The sequence below is a fragment of the Ursus maritimus genome, unplaced genomic scaffold, assembly GCF_017311325.1.
Source record: "Ursus maritimus isolate PB19 unplaced genomic scaffold, ASM1731132v1 scaffold_10, whole genome shotgun sequence".
NCBI lineage: Eukaryota > Metazoa > Chordata > Mammalia > Carnivora > Ursidae > Ursus > Ursus maritimus.
The window spans coordinates 24,874,552-24,894,738 of record NW_024423344.1 but is presented as its reverse complement, the minus strand read 5'-3'; the positions used below and the strand labels follow the sequence as shown (position 1 = coordinate 24,894,738).

Sequence of the window (20,187 nt, the reverse complement as noted above, 5' to 3'; positions counted from 1 at the left end):
TCCTTTCCCTCAGTCAGCTCAGCAGAGGGCTTTCCTCCCCTGCAAGGGAAGCCCTGAGTCCTCTGCTTTTCAATTTGTGGCTGCTGAATTTATCAGGGAGAATAGGAAGCTCGAGGTTAGGCTTCGGGTCAAGTCGCATTCTTTATGCCACGAGCTGTACTTGAATATAGCTGCTGTTGTATTGTCGCTAAGTCTGGTTTCTTGAGTCTTTTTAAAATTTGTTCAGAATCTGGAGGAGAGACTAGGTAATAGGTTCGATCACCTCCCTTCAAACCCTAGACCTACACTAAGGACTTGAGAGAACTGGCAGGGAGTTAAGTGGGTTACTGTAACAACATGATACCAGGTTCCCAAGAAAATACGTGCTTGGAAGACCAAAGCCATGTGGAGTTTGGGGACCTGTTTCCGTTCTGTTCTTTTCCACATCCCATCAAACATGTAACGTAGTTTTGATGGACCCCATAAATGCAGCATGTTAGTCACAAGATAGACTTCTTTTTTTTTTTAAACATTTTATTTATTTGTCAGAGAGAGAAAGCACAAGCAGGGGGAGCAGCAGAGGGAGAGGAAGAAGCAGGCTCCCCACTGAGCAGGGAGCCCAATGCGGGACTAGATCCAAGACCCTGGGGTCATGACCTGAGCCAAAGGCAGATGCTTAACCAACTGAGCCACCCAGGCGCCCCTGTAAGATAGACTTCTGAGTTCCCCGTTAGCCTCAGTTTCTGAGATGCAACTAAATGACTGAACAAAAGCCACATTTCATGTTTACGAAGCAAATGACTTTCATTTGTCATTACTATCAAGCTTATGAATATGACAACCTCCATAAAAAAAAAGCTAAAAGTAGTTTATCGAGAGACATAAAAGAAGACCTGAATAAATGGATAAGTAGAATGTTCCTGGAAAGGAATGCTAAATTTTATAAACATGATAATTATTCCCAAATTAACATACTGTTTTCATGCAATTCAAGTCAAAATCTCAACGATTTTATGTCCCCCCCTCAATTTTTTATTATGAAAACTTTTTAAACAAACATAGAAGTTGGAAAAGATAGTAGAAAGAACACCAATATATCCACCACTTAGATTCGATAATTGTTAGATTTATCTATTCACGCATGTGTGTATGATTATACATGTATAAAACATTTATGCACACACTATATTTATATACACATATCAGGTATATACACACAATTATTTATACTGGGTTTTTTATTGTTGCCAAATCATACGAAACCAAGTGGCAGACGTCATCACACTTCACCCTAAATACTTTGATATCCATGTCCTCAAAATATATTTTCCAACATAGTCCGAATAACATGACCACGTCTGAGAAAATTAACAATGATTTCCTAGTACCTATTTCATTTTTACATTTCTTAATTGTCCTGAGAATGTGTCATTTGTTGCTGCTTTATGCCCTTCAAATTAGAATCAAATTATAGGTCACAAGTTACATTTGGTTATTCTGTCTCTCTAGTCTCTTTTATTGTAGAAAACAGTCCCACCACTTCATTTTTCACATCTTTGGCTTCTAGAAAATACTTCTGTTATTTTGAAAATAATTTTGAGATATTTTGAAAATCATTTTGATCTTTTGAAAACATCAGGCCAATCCTTTTGACCTGGATGTGTCTGATTATCTTTTCATGGTGCACTTTAACTTGCCCTTCTAGTCTTTGTATCTTCCAAACAGGCTTGATTGGGTTCAGAGTAAACATTTTTTAAAAAAGATTTGTTTATATATTTGTTTGAGAGAGAGAAAGAAAGAGAGGGAGCAGGGGAGGGGGAGGGAGAGAGGTAAAGGGGAGAATCCTCCGCTGAGTTCAGAGCCCGACGTGGGGCTCGATCCCACGATCTGAGATCATGACCCGAGCCTAAATCAAGAGTCATCCCTTAACAGACTGAGCCACCCAGACACCCCCAGAGTAAACATTTTTAGCAAGAGCACTTCCCTAGGTCATGTGATATGTTCCAAATTGCAACACATGTGGAGGCATACAGTTCTGGCTGTCTTGTAATTTAGCAGATGGATAAATGGTGACCACCAGATCTTTCTATTGTAGAGATGTGGGGAGTTTTCCTCCTTTACAATCAGCAAATACCCTGGAGAGAGGGGGAACAAAATTATTTTCAAGTGTATTTGGTAGAATTAATAGATAAAGATATCAAAGAAAATTTAGAAAAGGAAGAGTAATTTAAGTGACTATCAGGTATTTAAATATATTTTAAACATGGTAATAATAGAGCAAAGATTAGCCCCCTAAATGGGTTAAGGAGCCAAAGGCTGGCCCATCCTGTGGCTGTGGCGAGAGGCCCCCCACCATGGGTTGGCATTTACCGTTAACTTAAGTCAGGTAACTGAAGAAGCCGCCGTGGGAGCTCTTGGCGTTAGCTGATTCCCAAGTCCCCTTGGTCACCTTTGTTAAGTCACATGAACACACACACCAAACTGGCATGGATTCTTCCAAAGAGAGCAATGAATCTATCATAGACAATGTCTTTGTTGACTCGATTCCATCGTTTAGGATCATATTAGAACAAAATCCTTTTCAACAGAAGCCTATTCAACCTGCATATTAGAAAAGGACAGACAATGCTTGCAGTCGAGAAAAACAAAACAAAACAAAACAAAACAATAATTCAGATAAACAAATAATGGGTCAGAATGTAATAGGGTTTTTCCCTACTCTCCTGGAAGGCTGTCCTCCTCTCCAGGAGAGTGTGTCTGTACCAGCTTTGAAATTAGGAAAACAAAATACCCCGGTGATGGCCTGAGCGAAGGTCCGGAGAGCATGAAGGAGAGAATCCAGGGCAGTCCCAGGCAGGCCGGGAGAGCAGGTGAGAGCTGGACCAGAAGCCAGGGCAGGGTCGGTGTGCAGGCAGAGGGGTGCGGGAAGAACGAGGCTGTGGGATGGCCTTCTCTTTCTGAGCCTGCATCTCTGTGTGTCTTTCCCCATAAGCAGACCAAGCAGGAAAAAAATACTTACTGCCTATACTCCTCCCACCGCAGCTCTGACACCATCATGGGCCCTGGAAAAAGATAGATGATGTTCCTAAAAAGGCCTTTGTTCTGCTGTGTTCCTCGATGGGTTTCTGGCAGCAGGCTGGAGAGTGGAGGGAAGGAAGCCAAACCACCTTGTCTGACAGAGTCATATAAATGAAACGCAGGTGAAGTGACGATATCACTGTCATTGGCGTGGCTATCTGGGACCCAGAAGGACAGGCCCGGAGCCTTAAACCAGCCTTTCTGGGTGAGCTGCCCTGTGAGGGTTCTCAGCTGGGTTCCTCCCTCTACTGCTAAAGCTGTTCTCCTAGGACCAAGGGTTGATTCAATTGGATTTGACTTACCTGGTGGACACCAAAAAGAGTGTCCTCTCACTGCTGTTTAGGAATTGAGGAAAGAAGAGAGCACTTTGATGACTGTGATGCTGCCATTATAGTAATGCCCCATTGTCTCCCTGATGGTATTGTCCTGTGCTACTTGCCTTCCTCCCTCCTGATGTCCTCATAGACAAGGCGGAAGGGATGGTTCAAGCAGGTGACACACTCGAAACCACAGGCTAAATAAGATGTTCTTAAGGAGAAAGCATAGTTCACACCTCTTAGATAGGATAATCTAGTGCAGATAATCAAATTCCTCCGATAACGGTTCACCTCCCCCTTTTCATGTTTTTCTTGGAAGTCCCAAGCTCTGATTGGTCTCTTATTATTTCTCTGTGATGGCAGCCTCAGGGTTCTACCTGAGAACAGACATACAAATTAGACATGGCGCTCGACACGTAGGTCAATTGATCAACAGGATTTCCATTTCCAGTAATTGCATGATAACTCTTGAATGCTACACTAAGGCTAAAGCAATTATGGAATATGTTCATATCAGCCGACTGCCTTGCTTTTCATCAGCCTGCAGTTAAATTTTTGCAGCATGCATTTTGAGCCCAGGCTACAGGCAGGCACAAAAAGCTTCCTCTCTGTGTATAGTGTTTTTCCATAGTTAAAAAAAAAATTGCTTTAAGGCACACACATTCCTTTCATAGCCATAGCCATTGACATTTTTGATAAAAACAAGACTGTGCTCAAAGGATAAAAATTTAAATAACAGAAATAGTAATATTCATAACAGTAGCTAACAGTCCTTCAGGGCTTCCTACTCCTTGCGTACCAGGAATGCTATAAAGCATTTCATAGACAGTATGGCATGGGCACTGACCAGTCAGAGCTGTCGCTGGTCTCACATGAGCAGTAGGATACCTGAGACCTCTTGCCGCACTGGGCACTAACCCTTTAGATGTTGGGGCACAGGGAAGTGTGTGACAAACTAAGAAGAGGAGCCTGGCAGGTGATATGGGTGTTTTTTGGTGGGGAGGAGGTGGGCAATATGTTCAGGGCAGCCCGTATGGAAGTGTTGCGTATTTGAACAACAGGTGCAGGTCCACCTGCTGAATATCATTCAAAGCCGCCACGCCCTGTGCTAGAGCTCCTATCCCCAACACAACCCTACAGGGAAGAGCCTGCATTTACATTCATCTTACAGGGAAGGAAATGCAAGCTTAGAGAATTTAAAGATCTTGCCCAAGATCACACAGCCAGTACAAGGAAATAACAAGGATTTTGGGGGGAGCAGTTTTAGGTTTACAGAAAAACTGAGAGTTGGGGAGTTCCCATATACCCCCTCACGTGCACACCTGTTTCCCCTATTATTAACATCTTGCATTAGTGCAGTACATTTGCTATATTTCAAAAGTTGATATTGATACATTATTATTAACTAAAATCCATAGTTTGCATTAGCGTTCCCTCTGTGTTGTGCATTCTATGGCTTTTGACAAATGTATAATGGCATGTGTCCCACATTACAGTATCCCACAGAACAGTTGCACTGCCCTGAAAATCTTCTGTGCTCCCCTTCATCACCCCTCCCTTCTCCCCCCTGCACCTCCTGGCAACCACGGATCTTTTTACTGTTTCCATAGTTTCACCTTTTCCAGAATGTCGTATAGCTGAAATTACACTGTCTACGGCCTTTATAGATCGGCTTCTTTTGCTTACCAATATGCACTTTAGTTTGCCTCTTGTCTTTCTGCAGCTCGATAGCTTATTTCTTGATATCACTGACTAGTATTCCATTGCCTGGATACACCGCGGTTTGTTTAGCTCTTCATCTTCTGAAGGACATCTTGGTTGTCTCCAGGTTTGGGGAATTTTGAACAAGCAGCTATAAACATTCATGCGCAGGTTTTGGTGTGGACATAAACTTTCAGCTCATTTCTATAAATACTAAGTGGTATGATTACTGTATCATATGGTAAGAGTACGTTTCGTTTTAGAAAACTGCCACGCTGCCTTCCGAAGTGACTCCACCATTTTGCATTCACACCAGCAATGAATAAGAAAAAAGGAATTTTTGAATCACTGTGTTGTTCACCTGAAACTAATGTAACATTGTATGTCAACTATACTCAACTAAAAGACTTAAAAAAATAAAAAGCTAATTTTTATATAGACTTGTATACTTTACAAAGCACTTTTACCTGTATTAACTGTACCTGGATCACAGACAGACAGATTTCTTCAAAAGTAAATCCATCAGTATGTTCTAACGAACTGATGGATTTTTCTGGGTAATTAGTACTACCAGATAAAGGCTACTACTTACTCAGAATCTATTCAGTGACCTGCAATATGTTTATCTTATTTAACCTGAATAACAATCTTCAAAGGTAGCTAACATCATTTCCATTTTACTGAAAAGGAAACTGAGACTCAGAAGTCATATATTGTTCAAGATAACTAAGGAACTCAAACGCAGGGTCACCTATTGCCATATCCTGGGTTCATTACACTCTACCACATTACATTCCTTCAACGCAAATTGTCAGGAAATTTGTGAAAGACTTTGAAGGGGGAAAAAAGGTAAAGAAAAAGGATCCCCAAATGTCCTGTCTACTGCACCCTTCTTAGTTATCTTCCCTTTCACTCTCTCCGAGCTGTTTTACAGCTCTGCAAATTGCAGAAAGCTAATAATAATGCAAATGATTCTTGTCCACAGAGTTGCAAATTACTTGCGTCTGGTGGAATGCAATCGATAATTGCCCGGAGGATAGACTGCACTTGTGTCTACTTGTAAATTCATTTCAGCATTCCCTCTCTGCACGAAGATGTGTGTATTCACTTGAATTCTCCTTTGAACCAGCTGAAGTATCTTATGGGTTTAATGATTAATGAAGGAGTTAAATATTTCCTTGACATGTGTTTATTTTATATTAGCATGACAATCATGATTTTACCCTTAAAGATTATCTTTTTTTTTTTTTTGAGGGGGGTGTGGCAGGAAGGAGAGAGGGAGAGGGAGAGAGAGAGAATCTTAAGCAGGCTCCAGCTTCCCCTGAGCCCAACATGGGGCTCAATCTCAGGACCCTGAGATCACAACATGAGCTGAAATCAGGAGTCGGACTCTTAAATCGACTAAACCACTCAGATGCCCCAGGATGTTTTGGGTTTTTTTTTTTTTTTGTATGTGCATCAGTAGAATCGAAAACAAGGCCAGTATTATTTCCTTCTCATGGCTTCTGTTTCATAACTCAAGGACCTACAACACCAGCATACAAAGCACTGTAGAAGTTCTGATCACTCTGGACTTTTCCTAAATCTCACTTTTGAGATGGATGGTTGAGATGGTCCTTCTCTCAATGCTTTCTCCGGGCTACCACTACATTACTTCTCATTCCCCCCCGAAACATTTTTCTCTTTTTCTGCAAAATTAAGATTCTCTGCTTATTGATACTTGAGAAGCAAGGTGTTATGAGAAGGGGAATGTACAATCAGAGCCTAATTAAGAATTCTAGAATTGAATTTGCCTGCAGTACTTCGCACACCTAATGTATGACAGATTATTATGTGTTTTGTGGATTTTTCAGGATACTAGTTTCTTCTGCCTCAGGCTCATCATTAGCCATTTATAGTTTTATTCTCCTCTGACGAGGCAGGGGATACTTAAGAGAGATGCTTTCTCTGGGTAAGAAGTAATGTCAAAGTACTTTTGGTAGAACAGAAAGTTGAAATTATTTATCAAACTGTAATTTTAAGAGTCATGAAATTTCAGAGAAAAAAGATCTTCGACATAAACCATCCAAACCTGTCATGTAACACAAGTGGAAACTGAGTTCCAGAGAAATTAAATGACTTGGTCCCAGTAACACAGCTGACTGGTGACCTTGCTAGAAATAGGACTGCACCCTCATTTCCAGTTCAGTTCTTTTTCCGTAACACACAGCATTTCAATGACCTTGCCCTTCAAGAACTCCCATTAGCACAGTAGTTAAGAAATAACTATAGTATGCATTATTTTCCTGAACTTCTCTCATCTTATGAAATCATGCAGTTTATAAAAGCTTATTGTTTTACTAATTTGAAGGAAAAATCAAGGGCAAGGTCAATGGTAACAAATTTGCACTTAAATTACAACTTGCAAAAATAAATTTTAATACCTGATTTTCACTGTTGTTCTCATTAGCTGGACTAGGTCATATGACGGCCACACATCCCATCTCCATTTATGAAAGCCCTCCGGGTTTTTCTCTTAGCTTGCTGAAGTTAGGCAAGGCTGGCTAATTGATGCTGAAAACATATTTGCCTACTTAATTCAATAGTTAATGACTAATAACAGTTCATTATTAAGAGCCCTGCATTTAATATCTCTCATTTGCATTCAGATTATTTTTTTAAGTTGAAAAAAGAAGTTTGAGGGAGAAAGTGAATGAAAGCCTGGCCTCCTTTTTAGAAAACCTTAAGCCTAGAGGATCCCTTGGATTTTCAGGCATGATAAAGAGAAACAGGTACTGCCTAATGCAGCCATCTGGACGCAAATGGTCCCAGTTAGGGGAAGAGACATGTATAATTAGAAACAGTCCGTGCAGAACAGTGTGAACCTAATCAGTAGCAACGACCTGAAAGATGTGTGCTTCTCTCATGTCTGATCAGGAAGCTATGGTCCACTATCCGGGGTCTGGACCTTTAGGTGGCCCCATTCCCACTCCCTGGTTTGCGCACAGAACTGCTAACCACACAAGGCAATCTGCATGCTTCCTGGTTTCCCATCTAACGGTGTGTGAAGACAGGAAGTACCCGCTTCTGTTAAGAGATCTCTCCCAGGCATCACTCACTGAATGACCTGAGTAATCTGGAACCCCTTGGGGACGGTGTTGGGTGAAAGTCTGTTTGATACATCCACTGAACTCAGTAGTAAAGCCCTTGCCTTCTGATTTTTAATCCCGCAGGAGTAATGGGTGATTAGTCAGATAATATCTGTGCCTACGTGTGAAACAACTGCACTAAGTTGCTAGGGAAGAGGCAGGTGATGGATGACTTAAATTAAAGGTAACTCAAACACATTTATGTCATCTACCACACACTCAGCCCAGAGTGGGAGGAACCGCAGTCATTTGTGTCCTGGTTGCAGACTCATGCATAGAGATGCCTGGTGTCATTTGGGAGTGAGCCTCACCCTGGGAAGCCATGCTGTTCACGGGGGCAGGTCTGTGCCCCAAGCCATAGGCGGATGCCCGTATCCTGCTGCTGACATATGGTGCCCCGTCATTAGCCAGATGGCAGAAATGCTGGAAAAGACCTGAGCACACATGAATTATCTAAGCTGGGCTGTGGGAGGCTGGTAGGAGAGGCTGGGTGGGGATCAAATATGGTGTGTGGCTGTGGAAGCCTGAATAGGAATGTAAAGTGTTACAGATGGGGGCCCATGGTCAGCATGGATGAGTCCTTTTTATCAGAATCACCTCAACTACCCTCCACCTCTACTTATGTGTTGGAAGACAGTTCCAATGTCACAAGCTTCCCTCTGTGCGCAAAGGAAATACCAGGGGTTCAGAAGAAGAAAAACTTGCTGTACCTACAAAAAAGAATATTTCCCAAGATAGTCTTATGGCACAAACTACTTCTCTTGACATTTTTTTTTAATAGGGAAGATTTGTTTAGAATCAGAGTTGAATACATATTGCTTAACCAGCCTTAGAAGGTTCAGAGTATCTCTAGTACTTTTGAATTGTACACAAAATGGTGCATGTAGGGATTCATGCTCAGTCTTCTGGGCAGAGAGTATATCTCTTGTCAAAGAACTTCAAAGGATCTGCAATGCCCAAAATGTTTTGTAGCCACTGGTTTAAGCCCAGGGGAACCCAGCCTTTCTAATCATGGCAGAAAGTATCCTGAAGGATCACTACATGAAGTAGACATCATGTAACTTATGGCCTTGTGTTTTGCCTGGACCTTGCGTAACTATATCTCCCCTCAGCTGCCCGAGGGCACACTGCCTGTCCCGTTCCAGAGACAAGTAGCTAGATCATCTCAGGTCCCTCGGACCAGCTCCTGCCAAAGCCCTTACCCAGCATCAGCCCTGTGAGCTAGCACCCCACATGACTCCCCTTTCATAAAGTCACACTAGGGCAGAAAGCAAACAAACCACACTGATGGAAGGACAAGAGCAGATGTCCAAACATAGCAGTGGCATCATCTCATGAGGGACAAGGAGAACACAGTGGATAAGAAATGACCTGAGTTCTATCTACATTCTGCACTGGCCAGCAGCATAACATTGAGTAATTCACCTTCGTGCCTTTATTTCAGTTTCCCAATCTGCAGAACAGGGAAGCTGGACTGCATTCCTGAGGCCTCCCTCGCTGAGGACATGACAGACTGGATACAAACTCCCTGGAGTGGCTTTGTCTACAGAGAGGCTATGGGAGAGAAGTGGTCTGTTATGAGGAGCTAGTTCATTTTTCTATCTTAAACACCAAGCTATATATTTTAAGACATGTTGGATTTTGCAACCCATAGAAGAATTAAAAGCAAATGGACATATCCAAGGGGAAAACCATCTCTTGTGCGTAGCATCGAGATGTCAGTGATAGGTTAATGTGCTAGTTAAGGCTGAAAGTCAAAGATCACATATTTCTGATTATAATGGGGGTGCCCGCTCTATGGTTTCCGATTTGGAAATATTGTTCATAAATCTCTCTTCCCACCTCCAACCTCCAATTCTGCTCTTAGCAGATAATATATATTTAGATTTTTGACCCTTGGCATCCAATCCCTAAGGGGCCTAAATTGCTAGTTTGGCATATTGGTGTTCTTACTTAGGTCTGCTGACTTTTTCATTCCAGTCTCCAGAGGAGGCATCTGAGTCCTTCCATCCACCCTGGACCCCATCCTTCTCGTCTCCTCCCCTATCTTGGATGTCCCATGGCCAACAGTCTCTGCCACCCTCACAGCCACTTCTTCCTGCTGGGCGCTCTGGTCTTACCTTCCTCACAGGCTTTGTCCTCACCCTTCAAATCTCAGATCTTCTCTACCTTAAACATTAAGTCAGTTTTCTCTGTTCCATTTGCCCTTTTAGTCACCTTTTTTCTCCTCCCCCCAATTCCCAAATCCTTGGAGTAGTAGCTTACATCTGCTGTTTCTACTTCCTTTGCTTTCTTACCTCTGCAGTCTGGACATTCATAAGCTGCCCTGGAGCGCTTTCTTGAAGACAGCTTTCCGTGTTCCCCTTCTCTTTGTTTCTGGCATTTGACAGAACTGTGGGACAGAGACAGTGCCTCCTGCCACTGACCGCCAGTACCCAGGTGGCTTGGAAGTGGCTGGGCAGACCTCTGCTAAACACTGATGCTCTGTCCCTTCTTCCTAACCAGCACTTCTCATCCACCCATTCTCCCGCATGCCATGTGCCTCATCGTCACTTCTGATCCATCCCGCAGAGCATTTTATCACTTCCATCCTCCTTAGGACTTGCCAGCTGTTCCTCAGGGACTGGTGATCCAAACTCAATCTCTTCAACTGGTACTTTAAAAATTGCTTAAAAAGAGTCATAGAAGCACTAATAAAACACGTAAACAGAACAAAAATGTATCTGGAGAAAGAAAAGTCTCTCTCCCAGCCCACTCTCCCAGTTTTCTTTCCCAGAAACAATCACTGTTAGCAGTTTCTTATATATCCTGGCAGAGAGATTCCATGCCATACAAGTGCTTCCTGACCAGACTACAGCTCACCACTGTGCCCGGGGCCCTGTCTGGACATTTCTGTCTACTTGCTGGACATTTCTCCCAGAGTTGGGCTCTACCACACACACTCCCCATTACCGGTTTGTGATTTGCTTCACCCCACATGAATCTGAGACTATCCTTGCCCTTACTAGATTGTCTGGGGTTTCTGGTGGCCTCCCTTGTGGCTACTGTGAGGGACTTCAGTAGTCCTTCCTGGTTAGTCCTCCAGCTTCAACCCCACTAATTTTGACTTTGCTGTTTCTGCCAACCAGAAATTGAAGAAAGTTCTAACTTGTTTTGGGTCTGAACCATGGTTGGTTGTGCCACCTGTTGACCTGATTTGCCAGGAAATAAGAATGAAAGGACCACATGCCTTTGCTTCTGAGCTGTTGCTTCATTGCCTGGCCTTATTCCTAAGTCCAGATATGAGCCCTCTTTTTTTTTAAATTAATTAGTTTATTTAGAGAGTGCCAGCAGAGGGAGGGGCAGAAGCAGAAGGAGAGAGAGAATTCCAAGCAGACTCCACGTTCAGCATGGAGCCCAATGCGGGGCTTGACCTCATGACCCATGAGATCGTGACCTGCACTGAAATCAGAAGTTGGACGCTTCACCAACTGAGCCACCTAGGGACCCGAAACCCTCTTCTTCTTCTTCTTTTTTTTTTTTTTTTAAGATTTTATTTGTTTATTCGACAGAGATAGAGACAGCCAGTGAGAGAGGGAACACAAGCAGGGGGAGTGGGAGAGGAAGAAGCAGGCTCATAGCGGAAGAGCCTGATGTGGGGCTCAATCCCATAACGCTGGGATCACGCCCTGAGCCGAAGGCAGACACTTAACCACTGTGCCACCCAGGCACCCCCAAAACCCTCTTCTAATGCCCAGGAATCATTCAAGAAAGAACTTGAAGTTCTCCACATCTACTCTTAAATCCTGGGAACATGAATAGTGATAACATCTAGGTGCAGAAAGCTTAATACCATTGAGGCCAGAGAGTGTTTCCTGCTAAATTTGGGGAGAACAGCCCCTCTGGGAGGCACTCTCTGGTTCTGCATCTGACTAAGCAGTAATGACAGCCTTACATTTGGAAAATATCCCTGTAATGACATCAGAAGTCTTAAAAACTGCCTTTGGGGAACATATAAATTATTGTTGTAGTTAGATACACAGTACCTTAAGTACAGATAGGAAGACTTTTTTGTTCTTTTAAAATCCACCTAATGAACAGCAGGCCTGGAATGGCACTTGCTGAGGAAATGCTACATTAGTGACACTTGGCATCATTTTAAATATGGACTTGGGGGTAAATTTTGATCTGTTCAACTGTGATTTATTATAGATAATGTCAGGAGAGAGATGACCCCAATCTGGGGTTTCTCAATGTGAGATTATCTTAGTCTAGGGTTTCTCAAATATATATGAGAAAAGCTGGAGATAAGCCACTTCTCTTTTATGCATATTCACAATACACATTAGCCTATCGAAGACTCTAAGAAGTCCCAGAGTGAAATAACTTCTAAACTCTTTTACTAACCTAAACTTATTGGCAATAAAACCCTTTATGCACAATGCCTATTCACAGCCTAGAGAACTATGGTTCAGAGGACACGTACTGGATAATAATGCTGTTTCAGTTTACCCATGCAAGTTAAGCAATTTATTTATAAAGAAATAATTGGTTCCCCTAAATACTTCATGTATTCGTTATACAGTAGTCTCCCCACTTATCATAGGGGATACATTCCAACAGCCCCAGTGGATCCCTGAAATCACAGATGGTACCAAACCCTATATATGTTGGTTTTTTTCCCATACATACATACCTATGCTAAAGTTTAATATAGAAATTAGGCACAATAAGAGATTAGCAAGAATAACAAAATAAAACAATTATAACAATATTCTGTTGATATGAGATGATAAAATGCTGATGTGATGACATGAAGTGAGGTGAATGACATAGGCATTGCGCTGGAGGGGTGGGTAGGCTGTTAGTGACCTTCCGATGATATGTCAGGGGGATTGTCTGCTTCTACACCACGGCTGACCACAGGTCATCAAGACCACAGAAGACAGAACCACAGATAAGGGGGAGACTACTGTATTACAAGCCAATAGTGTAATATGCCATTATATTATAAACCAATGACACACAATATAATAAATAGATGAAATATTTAGGGGGGACCAGTCATAGTAAAGCTATTATCTATAATCAAATATTTACATTCACATCTTTAAAAAGCTAGTTACTAAAAAATAAATTTAAAAAAAGATTTTATTTATTTATTTGAGATAGAATGAGAGTGAGAGTGAGAGAGAGAGCGTGAATGGGAGAGGGGGAGTGGCAGAGGAAGAAGCCGGCTCTCCACTGAATAGGGAGCCCAACTTGGGGTTCAATCCCAGGACCCCAGGATCATGACCTGAGCCAAAGGCAGACGCTTAACTGACTGAGCCACCCAGGCACCCCCAAAATACATTGCTTCATAAGTTAATGTTCTGTTAGCTGGTGCCCTCCAGTCCTTATTTTCCAGTGGCTCTTCCCCTGGTAGCCTCTTCAGAAACTTCTGACAGAAACCTGAGGGTCAGCTATTGGTCACTGACATTTTCTCCTTATAACTTACTCAAAGAGGTATCAACCGAATTAAGCCAAAAGACTCTTTGTCACAATCATCTTCACACGATGGTTGGTCCAAGCTATCTCTCCCTCACAGGTTCTTTCAAAATCCTATTAGGGACATGCAGGTGTCACAGTTGGTTAAGTGTCCGATTCTTGGCTTCAGCTCAGGTCGTGATCTCAGGGTTGCAAGATCAAGCCCCTCATAGGGTTCTGTGCTGAGCTCAGAGTCTGCTTGAGATTCTCTCTCCCTCTGCCCTTCTAACTCATGCTCTCTCTCTCTCTCTCTCTCTCAAATAAATACGTCTTTTAAAAAATGCTATTAATCTCTCAGAAGTTCTAGGTCAGAGTGTTGTCTTCCTGCCACACATTGAGCTCTAGGAAAAAAAAGCCTGAGCTCTGTCCCTGATGTACTTAAATACAAATGAATACAACGCACTCTGATCACTTCCAGATAAATATTTACATATAAATATTTACTGATATAGTAGAAAGAGAATACTTAAGTCTGAGAGCATGTGGAGTGAATAACCAAAAAGGTTGGTGTTATGCAGGGAATATTCTTACTCCTTTTTTTAAGAAAGAGGAAACTGAAGCAGGGAGGTTGGAAAATATCCAGGTAAAAAGATGGGACTCTGGCTGCCTTTGGGGTCAAATACCTGCTGTTACTTGACTCTGGTCTCGGTATGTTTTGCTTCAATTTTCAGGAGAGTCTGATGGGTGAACTCCCCTGCTTGGAGCTGATTGGATCTTCTGTCAGCCCCTCTTACTGAATTAACTATGGTTGGAGGGGGCAGTCAGGACCACAAAGGACAAACCTGGGTGACCATGCCTACCTCTTCAGCAAATGCTTTGAGTTCCCACCGAACGAGAATTCTTTATGGCTTTCTGAAAAGATGGTACAGGCCGAATAGGCTTGCTCAATTTTTTTTTTAAGACTTTATGTATTCATTAGGAGAGAGTGAGTGAGTGAGAGAGAGAGAGCATGGGTGGGAGAGGAGCAGAGCGAGAGAGAGAAGCAGACTCCTGCCGAGCGGGGAGCCCAATGCAGGGCTCTACCCGGGACTCTGGGACCATGACCCGAGCCCAAGGCAGATGCTCAACCAACTGAGCCACCCAGACACCCCTAGCCCTGCTCAAATCTATCTGCCATTCTTGTAAGTTTGATTTTCCTAAGCTTGTCCACAGCTCTACTTTTCAGGCAAGAATACAAGAGATGCGTCTTAAATATGGAAGAGTGTGATAACTTTTCTGAGCACAAGAGGAATTGTTTTTTAAATGGGTTCTAAAATTTTTTTGTTTGTTGTTGAAACTGATCACTTTTCTCCTAATAGCCAATATTTTAATCTGAGAATATTTCTATTTCCCCCATTTTCTCAATCACTTGAATTCTGTTAACTTTGCAAAATGATTAGAAAGTACTAAAGATAAAGCATGAAAAAAATCTGCTGACATTATCCAAATACTTTGTAAAAGATTATTTGTAGACCACCCAAAAATGAGGTTATATAGGAAAACAAGGAGGAATAAAGACTAAAATATGATAAATTGAATGTATTAATTAGAACTCCTGGTTGCACGGACAGAAAACCAAATAAAATTGACTTAGATGAGCAGTAGAATGTATTACAAATATACTGGATATCTCAAAGAAACTAAAGATGCAAATCAGGAATAGTCAGAACCTAGGGTTTGAACATAATCAGAACCCTCTGATCCTCTGGCTGCTCTGTCATTTGGTCAGAAGTCCACTTCTAGACTAACTGAGATGACCAGCTGTATCCAAGAACTGTATGTATGGAGCAGGGAGAGTGAATGGGAAGACGGTACTGTTTTCACAAGAAGTAAAAAGAGTATTTGACAAAACAGAGATGTCTGTCTTTTTGAAAAAATAGAGAAGCAAGACAGCAAGAGAAAATAGTTTGTCAAGTTCTTGAATATTTAGAAATAATCAAGGTCAGTTTTAAGGGTTACGTACTCTCCTCCATTTTAAGGAAAAACTCCTTCATTCAGGGATATAATTTGAAAGGCATACCAACAAATGGCAAGCTTTCTGTTGTGCAATAGACAGGTTGATTGTGCACTTGGTTCATTGTGCAATGCTTAACTACCAGTATTTATTGTGCACGCATTATACACAAAGTACTATTTTAGATATGGGGTGGGAGTTACAAAGATGATAGGTCCCGCCCCCAAGGAGTTTACAGTTTAGTAATCTGTAGAGGGAAAAGGAACTATAATGACTATGTTAACCTAACATAAGGACTGATCACTTGTTAAAAAGACAAATCCTGAACGCCTATTCCATCATTTCCTCTAAAAAAGAATTTGTGGTCTTTTTAAAAAAAAAAGTCGCGCCCTATATGACGCATCACCACAATCTGTGGTGTGAACTGAATTTGCAGTCTGCTAGATGTCCTCCATCATACCTTGCAAACTGAGCACAGAGACTACCACCTGGTTTTAGCTGAAGATATTAATTGAAAACTTTTTCTGTGTCTGTTTCTCACTCACCTTTTGGGGAGAGACTAGTGAGGAAAGGGGAGAAGAGGTTAGTTTTTATAAGTGATGTAAGTGTGCTTTTATTTATTATTATTGCTATTATTTTCAAGCCTGGTTTTTAAGTCTGGGAGATTGGAGGGAAAGGGGCTTGGCGAGAGAGGAGGTTTGGGGGGGAGATGCCAGCAGGTGGCGCTTGTCTCCCCCCAATGAGATCAGAATATTTTACTCAGCCTAGAATCCTGTAGGAATTAAGGGCGACAGTGCCTGCAGTCAACGCAAGTGACGTGGTTCATGTCGTACTTTAGTGCCGAATACATGAAGTCACCAGTTCCAGCCTGTTGCCCAGGCTATCATCTTTCTGCACTACCATTTAAAAGACCGACTCCTCTACTAGCAGGGTTGTGGTATCTTCCTACATGTATCCTCATCTCTCCCAGCCAAGTCGCTCACAGTGACCGTCAAGACGGTTATCTCGCAGAAATGAAGGCCCTAGAGAGCTGGAGCTACAACTTCAGAAAGCAGTGGGTTTTATCAGTCTTCAGCTGGTCTGCCCTAGGCTGTCAGACGCTCTGTCGTCACGTCTGGGCGGAACGTAAATTTGCTTACACGTCAGTCCCCATGTCCACTGGGGGCAAGAAGAAGCGGCACGAGGACACTTTGACGGTGCCTGTGTGCAGGATCAGAATGTCCTGAGTTACTGGCTAGCTGGGGGTCGCTGGTTTTCTTAGCTCTCTCTGCACCACTCAACTTCGGGGTTCAGTCAGCCATAGCCAGCCCCTCTCCCTCATGTGACAGTGGATTCTGTCCACCATCAAAACTCCCCTCATTGTGAAAGTCCTTGCTTTCTGTGTTTGTAGTTTCCCCCCCATCGCTTAGAATACCTTCTGCTCTACTCCTATTTGTCTCTTCGCCCTGGGGTCCAGCCCGGGACTACACAGAAAGGAGGGCAACCCTACAGTCTGAGGGCTACAAGTTCGCATCCAGCTCCGCCTCTGACTGCATGGGTGACCTTAGGCAAGGTTTTTTGTTTTCTGGGTGTTTTTTTTTTTTTTTTAACTTACTCTGTAGTCAGGGGAAACAGTTTTTCCACTCATGGAATCCCTGGATTAATGAGATAATTAATGTAGCCTACTTAGACTACCACTGGCTCATTATAGGCGCCCGAATGCCAGGGGTCTGACCCCGCAGTGAAAAACTGCCTCTTGCGGAACTGTGGGTCAGAGAGCCAATATAGTTCACAGAATTGAGATAACCTCCCACCTCCTCATGATCTCACTGTATTTCAAACCCCAGCTATTGCCTTGCTGGCGTCTTCTCAGACCCTCTAAAACCTCTTGTCCCCCCAAATACCCTAGGCAGCAAAAGAAACCTAGAGGCGTTCGGCGTTTACACGAAGGTCGCCCGGGTAAGGGGTCTGGCCCCCTGACGTACCCTCGACTGCAGACCGCCGGGCGGAGCGCCGCGAAGCCGCGGGGGCCTGCCCGGCTCCGCGCGGAGGAAGGCTCAGGGCTGGACTGACAGCTTGGGGTAGGAGGAGGAGAGAGCAGGCGGCGCTGCGGAGGAGGGGAGAGCCGCTGAGAGGAGGGAGCAAGGGCGGGAGGAGACACATGCGCGCTGCCTGCCGCCGCCGCCGCCGCCGCCGCCGCCGCCGCCGCAGTCCTTAGCTTCCCGGGGACAGGAAACCTTCGAGACCGAGCTGCCACTGCCGCCTCCCCGACTGCCCCCTATTCCGCGCGCCTGCCACACCCTCCTCCCCTTCTTCCAGGATCTTCCGGTGGGGCACTGCAGGGACTCGGCCCGAGCGGCAGTCTCCCCCTCCCGGGGGAAAGCTGTGACCCCCCCGCAGGAGCGGCGGGGCGGGGTGGGGGGGGCGGGAGAAGATGGCGACGCCGGGAAGCGAACCCCAACCTTTCGTCCCTGCCCTCTCGGTGGCTACTCTGCACCCACATCATCATCCCCACCACCACCACCACCACCATCAGCACCACGGAGGAACCGGAGCCAACAGCGGGGTCGGGGGAGGCGGCGGCGGCGGCAGCGGGGGCTTCAACCTGCCCTTGAACCGGGGGCTGGAGCGCGCGCTGGAGGAAGCGGCCAATTCCGGGGGGTTGAACCTCAGCGCCAGGAAATTAAAGGAATTTCCCAGGACCGCGGCCCTCGGACACGACCTCTCGGACACGGTGCAGGCAGGTGAGAAAGGGCCGAGGGTCAGGCAGTGGGTGTGGGTGACTGGCTGTCGCGCCTTCCCCTCGCCACGGCCAGTCTGAGATCTGGCCTCGCTGGCGGTCCTCTGGCCAGTGGTCTCCACGGTAAGGAACACGCGTGGGCGCGGGAGAGGCGGGCCCTGCCGAGGGCAAGGTGGCCCCCGCCTGGCCGGGCGTCCGGCAGCGCAGCGCCCGGAGAATTGGGGTGCTCCCGGCCGCGGCGTCCGCGAGCGCGCGGGTCTCCGGCTCCCCCACTCTGCGGCGGCCGCGCCGGGAGTCACGGGCGTGCAGTGGAAGTGGGAGGTTTTGGGCGGCCGCGTTGGCTCCCCGGGCTCCGCGCAGAGGCCGGAGAAGCCGAGCGCCGGGGTCGGTGCTTCCGACCAGGGCAAGCCCGGTTCGCGCCAGGCGTTGCCCGTCCGGACGGGGAAACCGAGACAAAGGTGGTGCGCCCGGGGCCGACCCGAGGGCAGCGGCGCGGTGCCACTAGGCCCCCTCGCGACATCCCCGAGCGGTCGGGCAAGTTGGTGCCGACTGCGAGGAGGTGCCAGGCTTCCACTTCCTGCGCCTGTGCGAGGGAAGAGCCGCTGCTGTTGTCGCCAGTCCGAATGTGCAGCCGCTTTGCCCGCGGTAGGCTCGGCTCCCGCGCTCATTGCCTTTAGCTAACCGCCCACACGGGTTGGTCCTACCGCCGAGGCTCCCAGGTTCTCAGTAACCCGATCTTTGCGGGGGCCCAGGAGCGGACGGCAGGGCATATTAAAAGAAAAGTAATTAAAGTGAGCCGGTTTTCCTGTGTGAACCCGACAAGTTGTAACTCGCGCCAATGAGCAGCCAGCTCTTTCAAGTTATGTCATGTATTGACATATTTCTGAGACGTCTGCTTTCTCTTTGGTAGTTAGAGTTACTGGAGCGGGATCTATAAACAGGAAGGAGGGTGGTGGAACTCGATTCAGGCCTTGGGATCCCTTCAGAACAGCCTTGGTTTCCGACCATCCGGTTCAGCTCCCCGGGGGAGGGTTTGTATTTTGGCAAGCGCCCAACATTTCCCAGCGCAGTGGGTGCCCCATTTTGGAACCACTGTCCAGACCTCCGGGCTGTCATCACCTTATGGGCTGAGTGTCAGACCCCTTGGATACTGGATGGCTCAACTCTCAGCTCCAGATCTCCCAGTTTCTCTCGGGAGGGAAGAGAGGGGGTTGGGCGAGGGCTCAAGGGTTTTGGAGCTAGGTTTCCAGTGATTTTTGTTTTCCACTTCAACTCAGTAAACATTTATTGAGCGTCTTAATGAGTATTTAGAAAGAATTCCAAGTTCGCTGGAGGCAAAAAGGGCTCTTTAGGGTCATTAAACTTTGTGATTTGGATTAGGGATAGTCAGGAATCGGCAAAAAAGAGGGAATTTCCAGAGTTGAGCTCTCAGCAGCTGGGGAGTCTCTCGATAGGACCTCTTAGTTAAATTTTCTCAAGTGGAAGTTATTCCAAGAATTGCCTGAATCATTAACTTAAAAAAAAAATCTGTTGTTAAGTTCTACTTCCCTTTTGCCATAGAGTATACCAGGGACTATGGAAGGATTGGATATGACTGCGGAAAACGGAGCTGGCTCATGCCAGTATTATGTGTTTGTACAGTCTGTGCGGGGGTTTGAAAGTTGTTGGTACACTTCAGTTATGCAGATGTTTAGTCCCAAGTTTGAGTGAACTTGATGTGTCTGCTGTGTTGGCATTTCTTTGAGACCTGTGCTTTTAAAAGCAGGGACCACCTTTTTCAGTTAAGACCTTGCCATGTGAAGTAAATGCTCCACAACATTCCTCTTC

General features: G+C 45.0%; 1 protein-coding gene and 1 long non-coding RNA gene across 2 annotated transcripts in view; one reads left to right on the top strand and one right to left on the bottom strand.

The window, feature by feature from the left end:
• Nucleotides 1–615: 615 nt before the first annotated feature.
• Nucleotides 616–17,660, bottom strand: LOC103677591. Its single transcript, XR_005832740.1, has 4 exons — nucleotides 17,606–17,660; nucleotides 2,999–3,041; nucleotides 2,350–2,580; nucleotides 616–2,114 (listed from the first exon to the last, which is right to left on the bottom strand). It is a non-coding gene; the product is annotated as an uncharacterized LOC103677591 (long non-coding RNA).
• A 183-nt stretch (nucleotides 17,661–17,843) lies between these two features.
• Nucleotides 17,844–20,187, top strand: part of LRCH1 (leucine rich repeats and calponin homology domain containing 1) — a 191,389-nt gene continuing 189,045 nt past the window's right edge. Inside the window, exon 1 of the mRNA XM_040622847.1 lies at nucleotides 17,844–18,364. Within this exon, the coding sequence (XP_040478781.1) occupies nucleotides 18,055–18,364 (310 nt within the window). The 5' untranslated portion in view covers nucleotides 17,844–18,054. The remainder of the gene's footprint in view (nucleotides 18,365–20,187) is intronic.